Source organism: Urocitellus parryii, chromosome 1, assembly GCF_045843805.1.
Source record: "Urocitellus parryii isolate mUroPar1 chromosome 1, mUroPar1.hap1, whole genome shotgun sequence".
Lineage (NCBI taxonomy): Eukaryota > Metazoa > Chordata > Mammalia > Rodentia > Sciuridae > Urocitellus > Urocitellus parryii.
This window is the reverse complement of record NC_135531.1, coordinates 42,629,811-42,645,678: the sequence shown is the minus strand read 5'-3', so window position 1 is coordinate 42,645,678 and position 15,868 is coordinate 42,629,811. Positions and strand designations below refer to the sequence as shown.

The following is a 15,868-nucleotide window of genomic DNA, read 5'->3' as shown; positions in this document are numbered from 1 at the left end:
TTCTTTATCCATCTGTTGATGAGCACCTAGGTTGATTCCATATCTTAGCTATTGTGAACAATGCTGCAATATGTGTGATGTGCAGGTATCTCTTTGGTGTGCCCATTTCGTTTTCTTTCTATATAAGTGGGATAGTTGGATAACATGGTAGATCTATTTTTAGTTTTTTTTGAGGAATTTCATACTGTTCTTCATAATGGTTGTACTAATTTATATCCCCACTAACAGTCCTCACCAGCATTTGTTAGTTTTTGATAATAACCTTTCTAACTGGGATGAGATAAGGTATATCATTGTAATTTTGATTTGCATTTCCCTGTTGGTTAATGATTTTGAGAATTTTTTCATCTATTTATTGGCCATTTGTATTTCTTCTGAATAATAGAATAAAGTGTCTATTCAGATCATTTGCTCATTTTTGGGTTACTAGTTGTTTCGTTGCTAAGGTTTTTGAGTTTCTTGTATTCTGGATAGTAATTCTTGGTCAGATTGCCAAATAGTTGGCAAATATTTTTTCCCAATCTGTGGATTGTCTCTTCCTTCTGTTAATTGTTTCCTTTGTACAGAAGCTTTTTAGTTTGGTATAATCCTACTAGTCTATTTTTGTTTTGGTTTCCTATGATTTGGGGGTCAAAATTTTATATCAATGTCTTGAAGAAGTGTTTCCCCAATGTTTTCTTCTAGTACTTTCAGATTTACATTTAGGTCTTTTATCCATATAAGCTTATTTTTCTACAGGGTGAGAGATAGGGGGTCAAATCTCAATCTTCTGTGTATGGGCATCCAGTTTCTCCAGCACCTTTCCTCAGAGACTGTCCTTTGTCCAACGTATGATTCTGGTGATTTTTTAAAAAATCAGTTGGTTGTAGATGCCTACATTTAGTCCTGGGTTCTCCTTTCTGTTCCACTGAGTCTGTGTCATGGTATTTATGTGAATACTATAGACCATAGTATGTTTTGAAATCAGGTATGGTAGCACCTCTAGATTTTTTCTTTTTGTTCAAGATTGCTTTGGCTATTTGGGATCTTTTTTGCTCCCTTATGAATTTCAAGACTTCTTCTTTTTTTAGTTCTGTGAAGAATATCATTGGTATTTTGAAGGAGATTGTATTGAATTGGTAAATAGCTTTGGATAGTATGGACATTTTAACAATATGGTTTATTCCAATCCATTAACATGGGAGATGATTTCTTTCCTCTTCAACTTCTCACATTAGTGTTTTGTGGTTAAAATTACAGGGGTCTTTCACTCCCTTAGTTAAAGTCATTCATAGTGTGTGTGTGTGGGGGGGTAGCTATTTTGAGTGGGATGGCTTTCATGATTTCTTTCTTAGAAAATTTGTTGTTGTTTTACAAAAATGCTACTGAATTTCTTTGTATGTTGATTTTGTATCCTGCAACATTACTGAGTTCATTTGTCAATTCTAATACTCTATATTTTTAAATATATAATATAATATCATTTGCAAACAAGATTGTTTGAATTCCTCTTTTCCCAATCATATGCCCTTTAATTCTCTCTCTTATCTAATTGCTCTGGTTAAAACTTCCATCACTATATTGAATAAGAGCAGTGAGAGTGCATGCCTTTAGCTTATTCTAGATCTTAGAGAAAACACATCCAGTTTTCCCCATTCTGTATGATGTTGACTGTGGATTTGTTATATATAGCATTTATTATATGGGGTGTGGTCCTCTATACCTAATCTGTTCAGGATTTTTATCATGAAGGAATGTGAACCTTATCAAATGCTTTTACTGCATCTAAAGATGGTGATTGTATGATTCTCATCTTTTATTTTGTGATATGATGTATTACATTTGTTGGTTTGAATATGTTGAATAATCCTTGCAGCCTGGGATAAACAGCTGGGTCATGGTGAATGATCATTTTGATGTGTTACTGGATCTGGCTTGCTAGTACTTTGTTGAGATTTTTTTGCATTATTGTTCTTGGGATATTGATTTATAGTTTTCTTTTGCTGCTGTTGTTATATCCTTACCTGGTGTGATATCAGGGTAATGCTTGCCTTATAGAATAAGTGTGGAAGGCTCCCCTCCTTTCAATGCTTTGAATAGAAAGGCAAACATATACCTAGGATATGTGTCTGTTTTTGTCAAAATGAACCACTGGCCATGCCAAGGAGAAAGGTTTGATTGCAGTGAACTTGCCACCCAGTGAACAATTGATCTCCTCAAGAACTGGAGACATCTTGGGAACTCAGTGTTAGTCTTTGTGGAGGTACATTGGATATTCAGCAGTAGCAGTAGGTAGGAAAGCTTTGACAAGAGGGAGCCCATAAAGCAGGGTGCATATATAGACCCCACTCTTGCCTCCACTATTTCATTATGCATCCATTGCACCTACTTTGGGGTGGCATAATGGCTGGGTGATGTCGACAGGCCAGGTCACTTTTTCTGCCTGGTTGTTCAATACAAATTGTGTAGTAGGCATTTTCTGGTGGGCATTACCATGCAATATAAAACTCTTCCTGCATCATGCTCATATCTATTTCAGCCCTTCTTGTTCCTGATCTTTCACTCTTTCTCATTTTAGGCTCCTGACCATGTGGCTGGTTCAGTTGCCACTATTGATGAGTCTGTATATTCTAACTTCTGAACATTTCTTGTTCCATAGTAAATGGACACTTAGGTGTACCATTCACTTCTATTTATTTGGAGGAATTTTCCTACTAGAATTTTTCATGGCTGCTCTGAAAGGAGCTGTAGTGCAGCTAGAGCCCATTTTTTTTTTTTTTTGCTTTTGTCTGTAAGATGAAGCTGACTCATTCAAAGCCAAGTGTTTTGCTCCTTCGTTAGCTGGTAGTGAGGAATCTTTCTATGCAGCTATGTGAGCGGAGAGAAGGGTACAGGCACAAAACTGGTGGATGACATAAGATCTGGGGAACCATCTGGTGTGATTTGCTTATGACTTCTGGTCCTCTACATGCTTGATCTAGGATGCACCACTTTCATCCCTATAATCTCTTCTCCCACCATATGCCCTGACAATGCTATGTCTATCTCATTTATAATGGTCCACTGCATTTTTCATGCTTCTAGGAGCCATCTTAGCATGAGTTCACATCATTTCAAGGAGACTTTGCCAGGGTGTTATATGTTGTACCTCATGTCTGTCAAGAGTGCTTCAAAATCTAAAAACTTTCCCTTATCAACCTTATACTCCTGTTCCTTGTCAGATACATTCAGCCCCATGTGTATTCCACCCTCCTCTACTCCTACCCCCATACTAGAAGTTCATTTTGAGTAGGTCTTGCATCTCCTTTAGGAGCTCACCTATTGTGCATCAAGTCTAACATGTCCCCACCCAGGTTGCATTGCAAATTCACCACCTATCCCTGGTGTTTGGTCTAGTGGCCAGGAGGAGAGAAATAGGTTATTATCTTTGCAGGTCACATGTTGTTTTGTGAAGAGAGTCTTCTGCATCCTCTTTAAGTGGGGAGTACTGGCCCCAATAGGGAAATGGGCCACTTCTTCAGACTCAAAGGGTACAAGAGGGCCTAGGGACTCAAAATGATTGAATGCAGCAACCCATATGTTCCCATTCCTTGTGTCAGGGTCCCATTTCTTCCTAACTAGTGACTTGCCTTGTCAGAACAAGCCTGTCCCATTTGGGACTTTAACTGTATCTGGTGTCAATTCCTGGGTCTGAGTTTCTCCTTTCTCTGCCCTCCTGCTGTAGATGAGAAGGACATTGAATTTTCCCATCGACACCTTCTGGATTTCACACTTAACTAGTAATTGTAACTAATCTGTTTTAGCTTTTCCTTATCTTTCCCCAAAGTTTTATTCAAATTTGTTGGGAAGCAACCACTTCCATTGTCCTCATAGTTATTATTTGCTCTATATTTTTCATAGCTTGACATTTTATAGCTGGGCTAATGTGTTCCCTTACACTCTTACACCATACCAGTATAATTGCCACCAGTGAAATTATATCATTGCCAGGGCTCTCTGTGATTCACCTGTCCCTGGTGATAGAGTCCTAATCACCATTTGGGTGTGGGTGCTTCAGCTCCAAATCCCATTCCAGCATCTGCTTTCTCTGGCTACTTCCAATCCCAATGGCCACAAGTCAGGTTCCTGGAGAAGAAGAATATGAGATGGAACTTAGTATGTGGGAAGTTTATTAGCCAGAGCTCTTAGAATCAATCTTCGTGGAGGGGAAGCTTCTTGGATAGAGGGAGAAGCTGAATTACAGTTTATTTGCAGTGGAGGCTTTGGCTGCTCCTCTTGAGAGTTCTGAAGAAGAAATGACCTGTGGCATTGTCCTGAGTTAGGGTAGGAGAATAATAAGTAATGAACACTTTATACACCCTTGTTGGGTCTGTGGGCCACCCCAGAAAACCCTGGTGGCCTTGGGCAAGGCAGCTTTCTTTAGGGATGATTGCATACTGTAAAATAGTCATTGTGTAATAAATTTACTAACTTATGCTTTTTTCCCCCATAGCATCTTTTTATGGTGAAAGCTATGTGGAGCTCAACATCCTAGAAGTTTCCTCTGAGCTATCTCTTGAATTAAAATTTCAAACCAGCAAGCCACAGGGGTTACTTTTTCTTGCAGCTGGAAAAAATGACTATTGTGTAATAGAACTTCTAGCAGGAACCTTACGGGTATGGTTTAAAAAATATATCCTTAAAATATAGATTACTGGAGAGAGAGAAAAGTGAAAGAGAAAGAGAAAAATCTATCTATATTTGTCGATTAATTGCTATCAACTCACTAGAACAAAGTGAGATATTTGTATAGAGGGAAATCTTCTTCAGTGTTGTCAGTATGTCCTAAATATTCTGATTCTAAAATTTTCAAACTTCAATATGAAATCTACAAGTGTAGGAAGAGTTTTCAAATCTCTCTCTCCTTCTCTCTCTCTCTCTCTCTCTCTCTCTCTCTCTCTCTCTCTCTCTTTCTCTTGGTGTGAGGACCCTTAGTTCATTTCCTGTTGCCATATCAAAATACCTGCACTTTTGGCTCATGGTTCTAGAGGTGCAAGGACGGGGTTCTGGCATCTGCTCTGCTTCTGGTGAGGGCCTCATGGTGAAAGGGATACATGGTGAGAGGGAAAGCAAGAGATCCAGCTGAGGAGTTGAGCTTGCTTTTTAACAACCGCCCCCCCACCCCCAATTTGCAACTTGTTCTAACAATCTGTTCTTACAATACCTAATCCAGTTCCATAAGAGTGAGGACTCATTCCCTTGAGAAAAGCATTAATCCCTCTTCATGACTTAATCACTTCTTAAAATCCCCAACAACTTTCTCTACTGCTGTATTGGGGACTTAAACTCCATGAGTTTTGGTGGAGACAAACCATATTCAAACCATAGCCCAGTCCCATTCTCTTTTCTTTTATTTTCTTTTGTTTTAATGTGTTTTTATTTATTAGAATTGTGTGAAGTTGTGTTCCATCACCCATGGAACACACAGTAACAAATATCTGATACAAAAATAACTAATTCTAATATTGAACACAGAATAGTTCTATTTCTATTAATAATAAAAAACCAAAACTAAGTTTTTATTGGAAATTTTAAATTCAGGCCATTATTTCACAATTTCAAAATCAGAGTAATCCAATTTCAAGATGATTTTCTCATGGTTGAAATTTGCTTTGTCAATGTGCGATTTGGGACTTCCTGTTGTCTCAAGCCATTCCTGCATGTGACGCACCTTAAAGATAGGACCTTGAAATTGTCCTTGCACTGTGCTCCAGTCAGTGTTCTGGACCCAGCCTGCCAATCCTAGCTTTTTACCCTCAGCCTGAGTGTACTTGTGGTAAACCACCCCTTGCACCTTCCTCAAAATTTTGTAATCCACTGATACCAAGGTGTCCCCTTCTGCCATGCTGAAACCTCTTAGTTTTCCCCACAAGGGGCCGAATTACACCAGCAACCACAAAGCCAACTGCCCCCAGCCACACAAATGACTACTCCCGGAAGTTTAGGGTGCCAGTCCTATTTTCATAATAAAATACTTTGGAGAAATGAGATGAGATTTATTAATCATGATTCTTTCTCTTTCAGGTGAGAATGCATTTGGGTGCAGGTGAACAAGTGCTCCTTTCTGAGCAAAGAGTTCATATGGACAACTTGGTTTGGCATTTGGTGGAACTGTACTATGTTAAGGATCATGTTTTCTTGGTTATTGACAAACATTATGAGACAACTAGCCAAATGTCTGGTGGGGTGCATAATTTGAATTTTCACCATGGAATCTACATAGGAGGCCACGGGGGGCTCAATGTGCCTTACCTAGATGGAAATCTTCCTAACTTCCGCGGATGTATGGAGGATGTCATATTGAACCAGCGGGAGATCCTTATGTCCCTTAGATCTTATCCTGGTTTTAAGAAGGTTTATGAGGTCTCACTAGGATGCAATGATGAGTTTTTTGCAGGAGAGGATGAAGCCATCAATTTCTTTAGCTCTAGATCCTATGTCACCTTTCCAGAATGGAAGGTTCAAGGGGAAGGGCTATTGGAATTTGCTTTGCAAACTGGAACCCAACAAGCCTTGCTTTTATTTCAGCCAGGTAGAGAAGGGGATTTTGTCGCCTTGGAAATACATGAGAGTCTACTGAAGGCGTATGGAGGAAGAAATGAAAGCAAAATTCAGCTTTCTTCTTTTAACTTAGTTAGTGACAACAAGTGGCATGTTATTCAACTCAAACTCAGGGAAAGGTATATGGACTTAGTGGTAGATGCACAAAGGGTGAGGACTTTGCTGCCTTTTCAAAGCAAACCATTTGTGTCCAAAGGCCCCCTCTTGGTGGGGGGTCTTGATACTCGAATGTGGGAAAAAGTGAAGAGGTTAGAACTGGCCTCTGTGCCTAGAAAATCTGCTCGAGGAATCTCTTTGAAAGGGTGCATAAGAGACTTGAAAACCAACTCAGAAAAGAGAGCATTAAGGGACGCCCTTATTTCCAAAGATATTTCTGCTGGGTGCAAAATCAAGAGTATTGATAATGCTAATCCTTCTACCACAGTGACGGAAACCCTGCTTCAGTCAGAAGTTTCCCATTCCACTGCAGTGCCTGGGACTAACTTCCAAGATGAAAGTAGCCACTCTTTGGTTGTGAGTAACTTGGAGGTCCAAGAAGGTGGACGAGCCCTTTTGGAACCACAGCATGTAGACGTAAATGAAGAATTTAAGGATTTGGACATCAATTATTCTCAATTACTGTTTAAAATAGAAGAAATGCCTGTTCATGGATTCATTCAATTAGATGTTTCCCCTGAACCAGAAATGGAGAAGACTTTTACTCTGTTAGATTTGTGGCAAGAAAAAGTGTGGTATGTGCATGATGGTTCAGAGCAACCTACGGATCGTTTCACATTTTCCATCTCTTTCCATAGCAAGAAGGAAATCCCGTCATACCTGCAGAACCATGTTCCACGTGTGTTTAACATTATTGTCATTCCAGTGAATGATCCCCCATACCTGAAGCTCCAGGAAGGAAATCTGCTGGTCCTGTTTGAGAACTCGAAGAAACAACTGACCCCAAATGTAATACAGGTGTCAGACCCTGACACAGTGTCTTCAAGTCTTAGTTTTTCAGTTCTTGGCAGCTTCAATTCAGATGCTGGATTTTTAGAAAATGCCAATGATCCTGGGAGACCCATTAATAGCTTTACACATGAGGATTTAAGAGATGGCAACATTTTCTATGTGCACAGGGGTCACCGCAACTCGCGGATTGTTCTGAGAGCAAGTGATGGTGAGCTGGTTAGCAATACAGCTGTGTTACGGGTCATGGCTGTTCCTTGGGACTTTGAAGTGGTCAATAGGACTGGTGTGATTGTATCACAAGGGGGCTCTGTTCTGATCACAGGGAGTAACTTGTCAGTGGAAATTAATGGTGAACGACATGAGATGGAGGCTCGCTATGACATCACTCACCCACCTCAGTTTGGCCAGATTCAGCGTAGAGGGTTGAGTGGAGAATGGAAACAAGTTAGGACCTTTTCTCAGCGTTCCATAGATCGGGGTAGGGTCCGGTACCATAGTACATTCCAAGAACTGCAGCAAGAAAATATTACCGATCACTTTAAATTTAAAGTTAGCATAGAAGGAAAAGTCAGCAAAGAGCTCATATTTCCTGTGACCATACAATGGCTGAAAATTGTACTTTTGAAAAATGTTCCCCTAGAGGTCAGTAACATAAACCAGCAAATATTGAATTCTGATCATTTGCAGGCTGCAGCATGGGGTGTGGAAGTAGCCAAGAGGGAGCTACTTTTTAAGTTACTGACCCCACCTAAGAAAGGAAAATTGCTACATGGCGATAAAGTTCTCAAAACAAACTCAACCTTCAGCCAAAAAGATATTACTGACTCCAAGATAAGTTATGAACCTCAGGAGAGGCCAAGGGAAGACTCCCAGGATACTTTTAGGTTTTTGATTATTGCAAAACACATAGAATCAAATGACTATACTTTCAGAATAAACTTTAAAACAGATAGGACACACATTATTTTAACAAACAAGGGATTGCTTGTAAAAGAAGGAGAAGGCAAGTTAATCACGAAATCTGAATTATTTGTTCGAACCTTGGACAATCAGATCTTCCAATACAAAGTTACCAAGGGTCCTCAACATGGAAAGCTGAAATTGATTAGCTTTCCAGATTCTCTGGAAAGTAATGACAGTATCACTACATTCACTGATCAAGACATAGTGGGTGAACGGCTGATGTATATTCATGATGACTCTGAGACCCAGTATGACGAATTCTTTCTTGTGGCCTCTGCCAAAGGTTCAGGCCAAGAGGGAGTAGCCAGGGATCTTGACTCAGAGCAAATGTCTACAGAAATCAAAGTCACTGTTGCAGTGGAGTTAAAGAATGATGAGAGGCCAGTGCGCATGGTAGATAAGGTCTTCCATGTCGTGCGGAATGGCCAGCGCTTGTTGACCTTGGAAGATCTCTGTTACCATGACCCCGACTTAGATTTTGATGATGGGCAGTTGCTCTACACCCGGCGGGGCATCCCAAATGGGGATTTGGTACGAACCAAGGACCCCACTCAGAAACTCTACCAGTTCAGGCAGGAAGACCTGCGGGAAGGACATGTGCTCTTCAGGCACAGGGGAGCGGACTCTGCCCGCTTCGTGCTGTTTGTAACTGATGGTGTCCATTACACATCGTCCCTTCTTGAGGTCAGTGTGTCAGACCCCTATGTTCAGATAGCCAACAACACAGGGCTGCTTGTACAGAGAGGAAAGGACAGCTGCCTCACCACAGCCAACCTGAGTGTCACCACAAACCAAGATGTCAGAACAGATCTCGAGGTTGAATTCCATATTGTGCGGCCCCCAAAACATGGCAGAGTCCTGGTCAACAATTCTGTGTCCTACTCGTTTTCCCAGCATGACCTGAAGCGAGGACAAGTGGTTTACAGGCATCATGGCAGTGGCAACCTTGACGTGTTCAACCTGACAGTGAAAGTGAAAGATACACACTTAGAAGTGGGTGTCTGTGTCCAGGTGTGCTCAGAAGGTCAGCCGCCTCACACCCAGGTCCTGCACAGAAACACCCTTGTAGTTGAAGAAGGAAAACCAGTGAAACTGAGTAGAAGAAGGCTCCAGGTGGGTGTCATCTAAACACCAAGTATTCTTATTCTCCTAGGACCACAGGGGTGGATATTCTGTTTACTTCTGAAAGCTATTTTTATGTAGATTTATCTCCTGTTAATGAAGGGAAATTAATTATAAAATCTGAGTTATTTTTCAGACCTTGGGCAATCAGATCTTTCAATGCAAAAATCACCAAGAGTCCTCAACATGGGAAGTTGAAATTGATTAACTTTACAGATTCTATGGAAAGTAATGACACGTCACTATATTTGCAGATTGAGACATAGTGGGTGGGTGGGTGACTTTAAAAAAATGCAAAGAAGCCGTTAAGAAGAAAAGCTGAGTGGTTTCATGACTTTGATGCTGCCAATTTCTTTTAGTTGGAAATGGGACATAAGCTTATTTTGAAGCTACGTACACATGTATTCATGTGCTTGTGTAAATTTAGAATAGTATGAACTGGGAATAAGGGAGGGATGTATATATTATGGCCAACTACCTTTGTTTAATTTGACCTGAGTAATTTTATGATGTAGTAATTTAAAAAATATAAAAAGGAGTCCTAAAACAGCAGAGGATATTATATTACACAATTTATTTCCTTAGTTTGGAATGTGGCCTTGTTTAGATTCTGAAGATGAATAGATAAAACTGGCTAAGACCAGTGGAATACCAGGGCTCAGGCCACAGCCTTCCCATTTCTTCAGGCTCCTATTTGGAAACTTCCAGGGGGCCCGCCCTGTTCATCAGAGTTAGAGGAAGTGTTCTTCTGAAGGTGTCCTGTAGAAAGTGTATGGGAGAATGAGCTGTGATTAATGATAATTGGCCACAAGTGCAGGCTTCTCTTAATCTGACTTCAGGACTGTAAAAAAATTACAAATGCAACCAATAATACAAAATAGAAGTGAGTTGAAGTGAAAAATCAGTTTTCTACATAAGATGTTCTGACTAAGGGAATATAGGACCCCTCCTAGCTTTTCTCAAATTTTTATCAAGAGCTCAGGGTGTTAATATATATGTTCCACCACAAGGGGGCATGTGCACTTCAGTGACTGTAAATAAGTTGCAGTCATAGTATTGAGATGGATTTTGCTGAATCAATAAATTAAAAATGTATGGAAAATGCTGAGCTGGTTAAAGTGGGGTAGGAAAAAAAAACTTTTCTCTAAGGTCTTGCAATTTTAGTGATCCCACTACTGTTTCTTCCATAGTCATTTATTCTTTCTCATAGAATTTATTTCTTTCACTTAAACCTTCTAAATCCTGTTTTTTTCCTGCTATGTGTAATGATCTGTTAGTACATTTGTAGCTACTCTAGATTGTTCACTATTATTTTTCTTTGTGATCAGGGCTGATCTTCAAAATATTGGCATAGGTAATAGATCAGATTTAGGTTTAACTGTGTATGAACCCTGAATGTAACTTAAACCATTTGTGGACATGAATAAAAAAGATTAGGGTCATCAATAGTCTTGACTCTTACACACAGTAACATGTTTTTTTTGTTTGTTTGTTTTGTTTTTGTGGGTGTGTTTGTGTGTGGTGTGTTGACTCAAGGCTGGAAATGAAGCCAGTATTCCTCCAGAGGCAGAGTTCATAGTCAGTTCTCCATCAAGGCATGGATATCTCCAAATATCTGAACCAGAAGGTGGCAGCTTGGGTGCAGATGAAAAGTCCACTTTGAGATTCACACACCGGGATCTTGATGATGGCAGGGTTCTTTATGTGCAGACAGCGCCCGACCAACAGCAGGATCGTTTTTCCCTAGACGTGATAAATGATTCCCAAGTGGTGAGTGCAGTGGAAATTCTGCTGGATATCATCCCTAAGTGGATTCCTCTGGAGGTACAGAATTTCACAGTTCAAGAAGGTGGATCCAAAGCACTTCTGGAGGATGACCTCAAAATTCCAAGCAAGTATTTTGAGGGACTTGACTGTGAATTTATTCTACTCGAATCACCAAAACATGGTTATGTTCAAAATTCTGATTTTCCAAGAGTAAAGCTAATGAAATTTACCAGGAAACAGGTAATAACTCTAATATATTTGGTCATGTTAGATAAAATTTGACTGTTTATCATTTATACACATGGGCTTTGGAGGATGATGGGACCTTGGAGGGGCTCTGGTCTGACCTCCCATCAGATGCTAGGGACTTTTCTACAGTATCCCCCATAGAGAGGGGTCCAACTGGTACTTGAACATCTTCAGTGATGGGGAACTTAATACTTCCTGAGATGGGTTCTTCTACTCTAAAAGCTTGCCAACTTTAGTTCTTTGGGCTGAGCTGAAATCTGCCACTTAGAAACTTCTTGGATCCTGATTCCAGTATCCTACAGAATAAATCATTACTCTCTTCATGAAAGTTCTTTGACTATTTGAAAGAAACATTAATCAAATTCCCTGGAATTTTATCTTCTTTAGGTTAAACATCTCTATTCCTCCAACTTGTGCTTATATGCCCTGAGTTTCCTGCATCACCCTGGCTTCCCAGTTCTAAATGAGCAAAATACTTCTGTCCCTCTCAGGATATCAGGGCAACACAGAGGTTCTAAGCATGGGCAGATATTTTGGAGTCATTGTTCCTTTGTTCAACCAACAGATGCTTTCAGAGTATATACTCAGTGCTGTGCTCTGTGCCAAGCCCAAGACTATCATGTTCAAAGTTCCCAGTCCTTGCAATCAGGGAACTGGACCTAACTGTCAATCTGGCATCCAGTCAGGATAAAATCACCAAGGTCAACTCCCGGCTGCTATCAGGTTTCTTTGCTTTGAGCTCAAATGGTGTTATTGTCAGATTTGCTTTCTCTTCCTGCCTCTCCCATTGCATCTTCACAGTGGTGCGATGGGAGGACAGAACTGGTACATTTGATTCTAAGTGAAGGGCAGAGGGAAGAGCATAAGGAAGCCTTCAGGAAGGAGTGATGTTTCACCTAGACTTTGAGGAGAGGAGGAATGAGGAGATAACAGAGGATGAACCAGAGGCTGGCATTGCAACAAGGTAGCCTTGTGGCACAGGGCATGGAGGCCTTGAAGGGAAGGGTGATCTGGGAGCACAAGGAGTCTTCCACAGGCTGAGGAGTGGCAGAGATTTCTTGGGGATGGAGTGTGGGGAGCCCTCACCCCTGTCCATAGGAGATGTCACCTAAATTGCATGTCAGGAGGGCTAGATTTTTCAGGTGGCATTAGGAAGCCCTGGGGGAATCAGAGAATGCTGAGGGCTGTCAAAGCTCTTATACATCAGATCAGGGAGGGCAATTCTTCAGTGACCTCCTCAGGGATCTCTCAATCATGGCTTCCCTTTCGAAGGCTAGACCAACCCCCTGCATACTAACCACCTGCTCTAGGATGAATTGAATTAATACTTTGCACTTCATGTACTCTAGGTGAGAGCCCAAGCACTATATTTTGGTACCATTTTGGTCAATTCAGTGATGGACTGTGCTTCACAGGAGGTGTGTTTTTAAGGATGGTTGATTGAAATCTGTGTACTGAGATATAAGCATTCCCTGAGGCGCCTATGTCATCATGCAGCTTGTTCACAGTGGAGAGCCAAGGTCACAAGTCTGTGTGTCCAGATGACCTCTTCATCCAGTCCCTTTCTCTGTGACTCCTGAGTTCTCCAGCTTTTGAGATCATCATTTCCTCTTAAAGTGACACTAGTCCCTGACTCTAGCTGTTAATGGCTTGGATAAGGAGTTCCTGCTCAAATTTGCCCTTTATTCATTCAGAAAGTATTTTTGAGTTTGTTATGAGTCTGGGATGCCAGGACTAGGTACTGGGGATAAAGTGGTGAACTAAGGCAGCAATCCTACTCCAATGGAACTTTGTTCCAATTGGGGGGGAAGTGGGAGGCAGGGAGAGACAATAAATAAAATAAATGTGAGACAAATGGCATGTCGAATGAAAGTTAGTACTCTAGAGAAAAATAAAGCAGGAAAGGATCTGGGAAGTGCTGGGGCATTTACTGATGTGTGGGTTGTGAGTATGCATGTTTGGGCATGTTGATGTTCAGTTTCTAATACAGTCAGGGAAGGCCCGTTGAGAGGGTGGCACATGGCAGATACTAGGAGGAGGTGAGTCAGAGAAGCCTAATGTATCAGAAAGAGCTTTCAGGCAGAGGGAGGAACAAGTGCATGGACTCCCAGGTGAGGAGCAGTGTGTGGTCCAGCACCGTGGGAGCCACGTGCTGGTGGGGAAGAGATCTGACTTTTGACCTGAAGTGAGAAGTGAGATCTGGAGCAATAGGGGATAGCAAGGTGTGAGCAGAGGAAAAACTCAGTATACCCCTGAACAGGATCGGTGACAGGGGACCATAGACTCTCAATATTTTCTGGAAATTTGTTGCATCCTTTAATTTTAGGTCATATTTTTCTAGTTTTCAGTCTAGGAATTTACAAATCCCTAACACATCCCATCCTGGATTTCAGGTTAATGTTATGAAATGACATGTAATTTGGGGAAGTGATACTCCACTGAAGAAACGATGTATTTCTCTAGGAAGAATACCTCAGAGATGATTGTTATGTAAATGCTGGGATCCTGAAATGCCTTAAGTTGAGACTTCTCTCATCTTGTGATCAGTGTCACCTTCCATGTTTGTTTTAAAGTAACTTAAAACAGCATGTTCCAGGAACCCATGGTCAGGCCTGTGATCTGGAATTCCTCTGCTCACGGAGCTCCAAAGAAATTCTTATAGCACCTGTGTATGAGTGACAACTCTCCCTTGAGACCCTTCCTGAACTTTTCAACCCATGTCAGAAACACCTCTGAGAGATCAAAAGACTTTGCTCAAAGGAAGTGCGCCACAGGAATGGGCGAAGTTGAACTGCTAAAAATTTTGGCTTTATTTTATCAAAACAAACACAACCTTAGAGACCTTTTCAGAAGTTTAACAACTCCATTTGGGATTTGGAAGTTCTCTGCCATTGTCTATTTGGGTCACAGACTCATTGAAGCTTTAAAATTCTCTTGGTCTCTAATTTTGATCCTGGGCTTTTTATCGTCTTCTACCTGAATCTTAGATACATGAGAGGCATTCTGATCAAAATTTTGGTTATTATAAATTGAAAAGGAAAAACTAAGTCATTGGATGACTGCCTCAGAATTAATTAAAAATATGTAATCTTATAGGATAAAAGTAAATATTTGCAATTTGATAGAATAATTTGACTCCAATGTATTTCATGATAGGAGATGCATTTTAGCTCATCATTGGTAGCACCCCTTAAGAGATGAACACACACAAAAAAAATTATTCTGAAGGAGAAGGAATAGGATTAGGAGGTAGCAGGTATAACCTCACATACAAAGAATAATTAAAGGACCAATGCATACTTGGCTTACAAATGAGAAATTTGAGAGAACTTAATAGTTGCCCTGGTCCATATGTCTCCAAAGAGGAAATATCTGGCCAATGGGGAGAAATTTCATTGTTTTATGAAACAATAAGCAACTTCAGAAATTAGTCATTCTAAATATGCAAGTACTGTCTGTATTTGATTGTGTTTTTCCACTGGTGGGAAGGCTGTATATGTCCCTCCCACCACACTTGGGTATTAGAAATAGCATTTGATTTCAGGGTTTCTAATTACCAGTCCAGCATTCTCTTTGTATATCACATTATTCAATTGCTCTTTTTTCTCCTTAAACTTATTTCTAGGATAAAGTATTAATTTAAAAAATATATCATCCAGCACAATTTGCTGATTGTTGGACTTAAACTTCATGGGATGAGGACATGTTTTTGTGCTTTAGCAAGATATTTAAAATCAGAATTTCTTTTATAGCAATTTATTCATATCTTGAAAGTCACATTTGAGCAAGTTAGTGATTTTGTTGTTTGTTGGTTATAGGTGGAAAAGGAACTGATTTACTATGTTCATGATGATAGTGAGGAGCTTCTTGATAATTTCACCATCTTTGCAAATAGCTCAGAGCTTGGAAAACAGAGTTTGCCCAAAACCCTTTTTGTGACTGTTGAATCTGTAAATGACAAAGCTCCAGTAATAACAGCCAATAAGATCCTCCAGGTAAGTGCTACATGCTTTTGACTTCACATGAGAACCTTAGGGCTTCCAAATTGTTTTTCTATTTTATTATTTCTAATGTTAAATAAGAAGGCATATGAATACACACACACACACACACATATATTTGATATAATCCCATGGTTTTAAATAAATATTAGTTATTACCAGGACATTCTGTTGGGTGCCATTCGGAAAATATAAATAATCCCAATGAATCTGGTGTGATGCTCCCTTAGGCTTGGTCT

At 40.3% G+C, this 15,868-nt stretch overlaps 2 protein-coding genes across 2 annotated transcripts in view; one reads left to right on the top strand and one right to left on the bottom strand.

Moving 5' to 3' along the window:
- The first annotated feature begins 4,085 nt into the window (after positions 1 to 4,085).
- Positions 4,086 to 15,868, top strand: part of LOC113180809 (chondroitin sulfate proteoglycan 4-like) — a 52,501-nt gene continuing 40,718 nt past the window's right edge. Inside the window, exons 1-5 of the mRNA XM_077799067.1 lie at positions 4,086 to 4,134; positions 4,472 to 4,635; positions 6,043 to 9,603; positions 11,149 to 11,619; positions 15,447 to 15,623. Of these exons, the coding sequence (XP_077655193.1) occupies positions 4,086 to 4,134; positions 4,472 to 4,635; positions 6,043 to 9,603; positions 11,149 to 11,619; positions 15,447 to 15,623 (4,422 nt within the window). The remainder of the gene's footprint in view (positions 4,135 to 4,471; positions 4,636 to 6,042; positions 9,604 to 11,148; positions 11,620 to 15,446; positions 15,624 to 15,868) is intronic.
- LOC113180819 (acylphosphatase-1-like) lies at positions 5,564 to 5,863 on the bottom strand. The gene has a single exon (XM_077795688.1). The coding sequence runs from the start codon at positions 5,861 to 5,863 to the stop codon at positions 5,564 to 5,566; it is 300 nt and encodes a 99-aa protein (XP_077651814.1).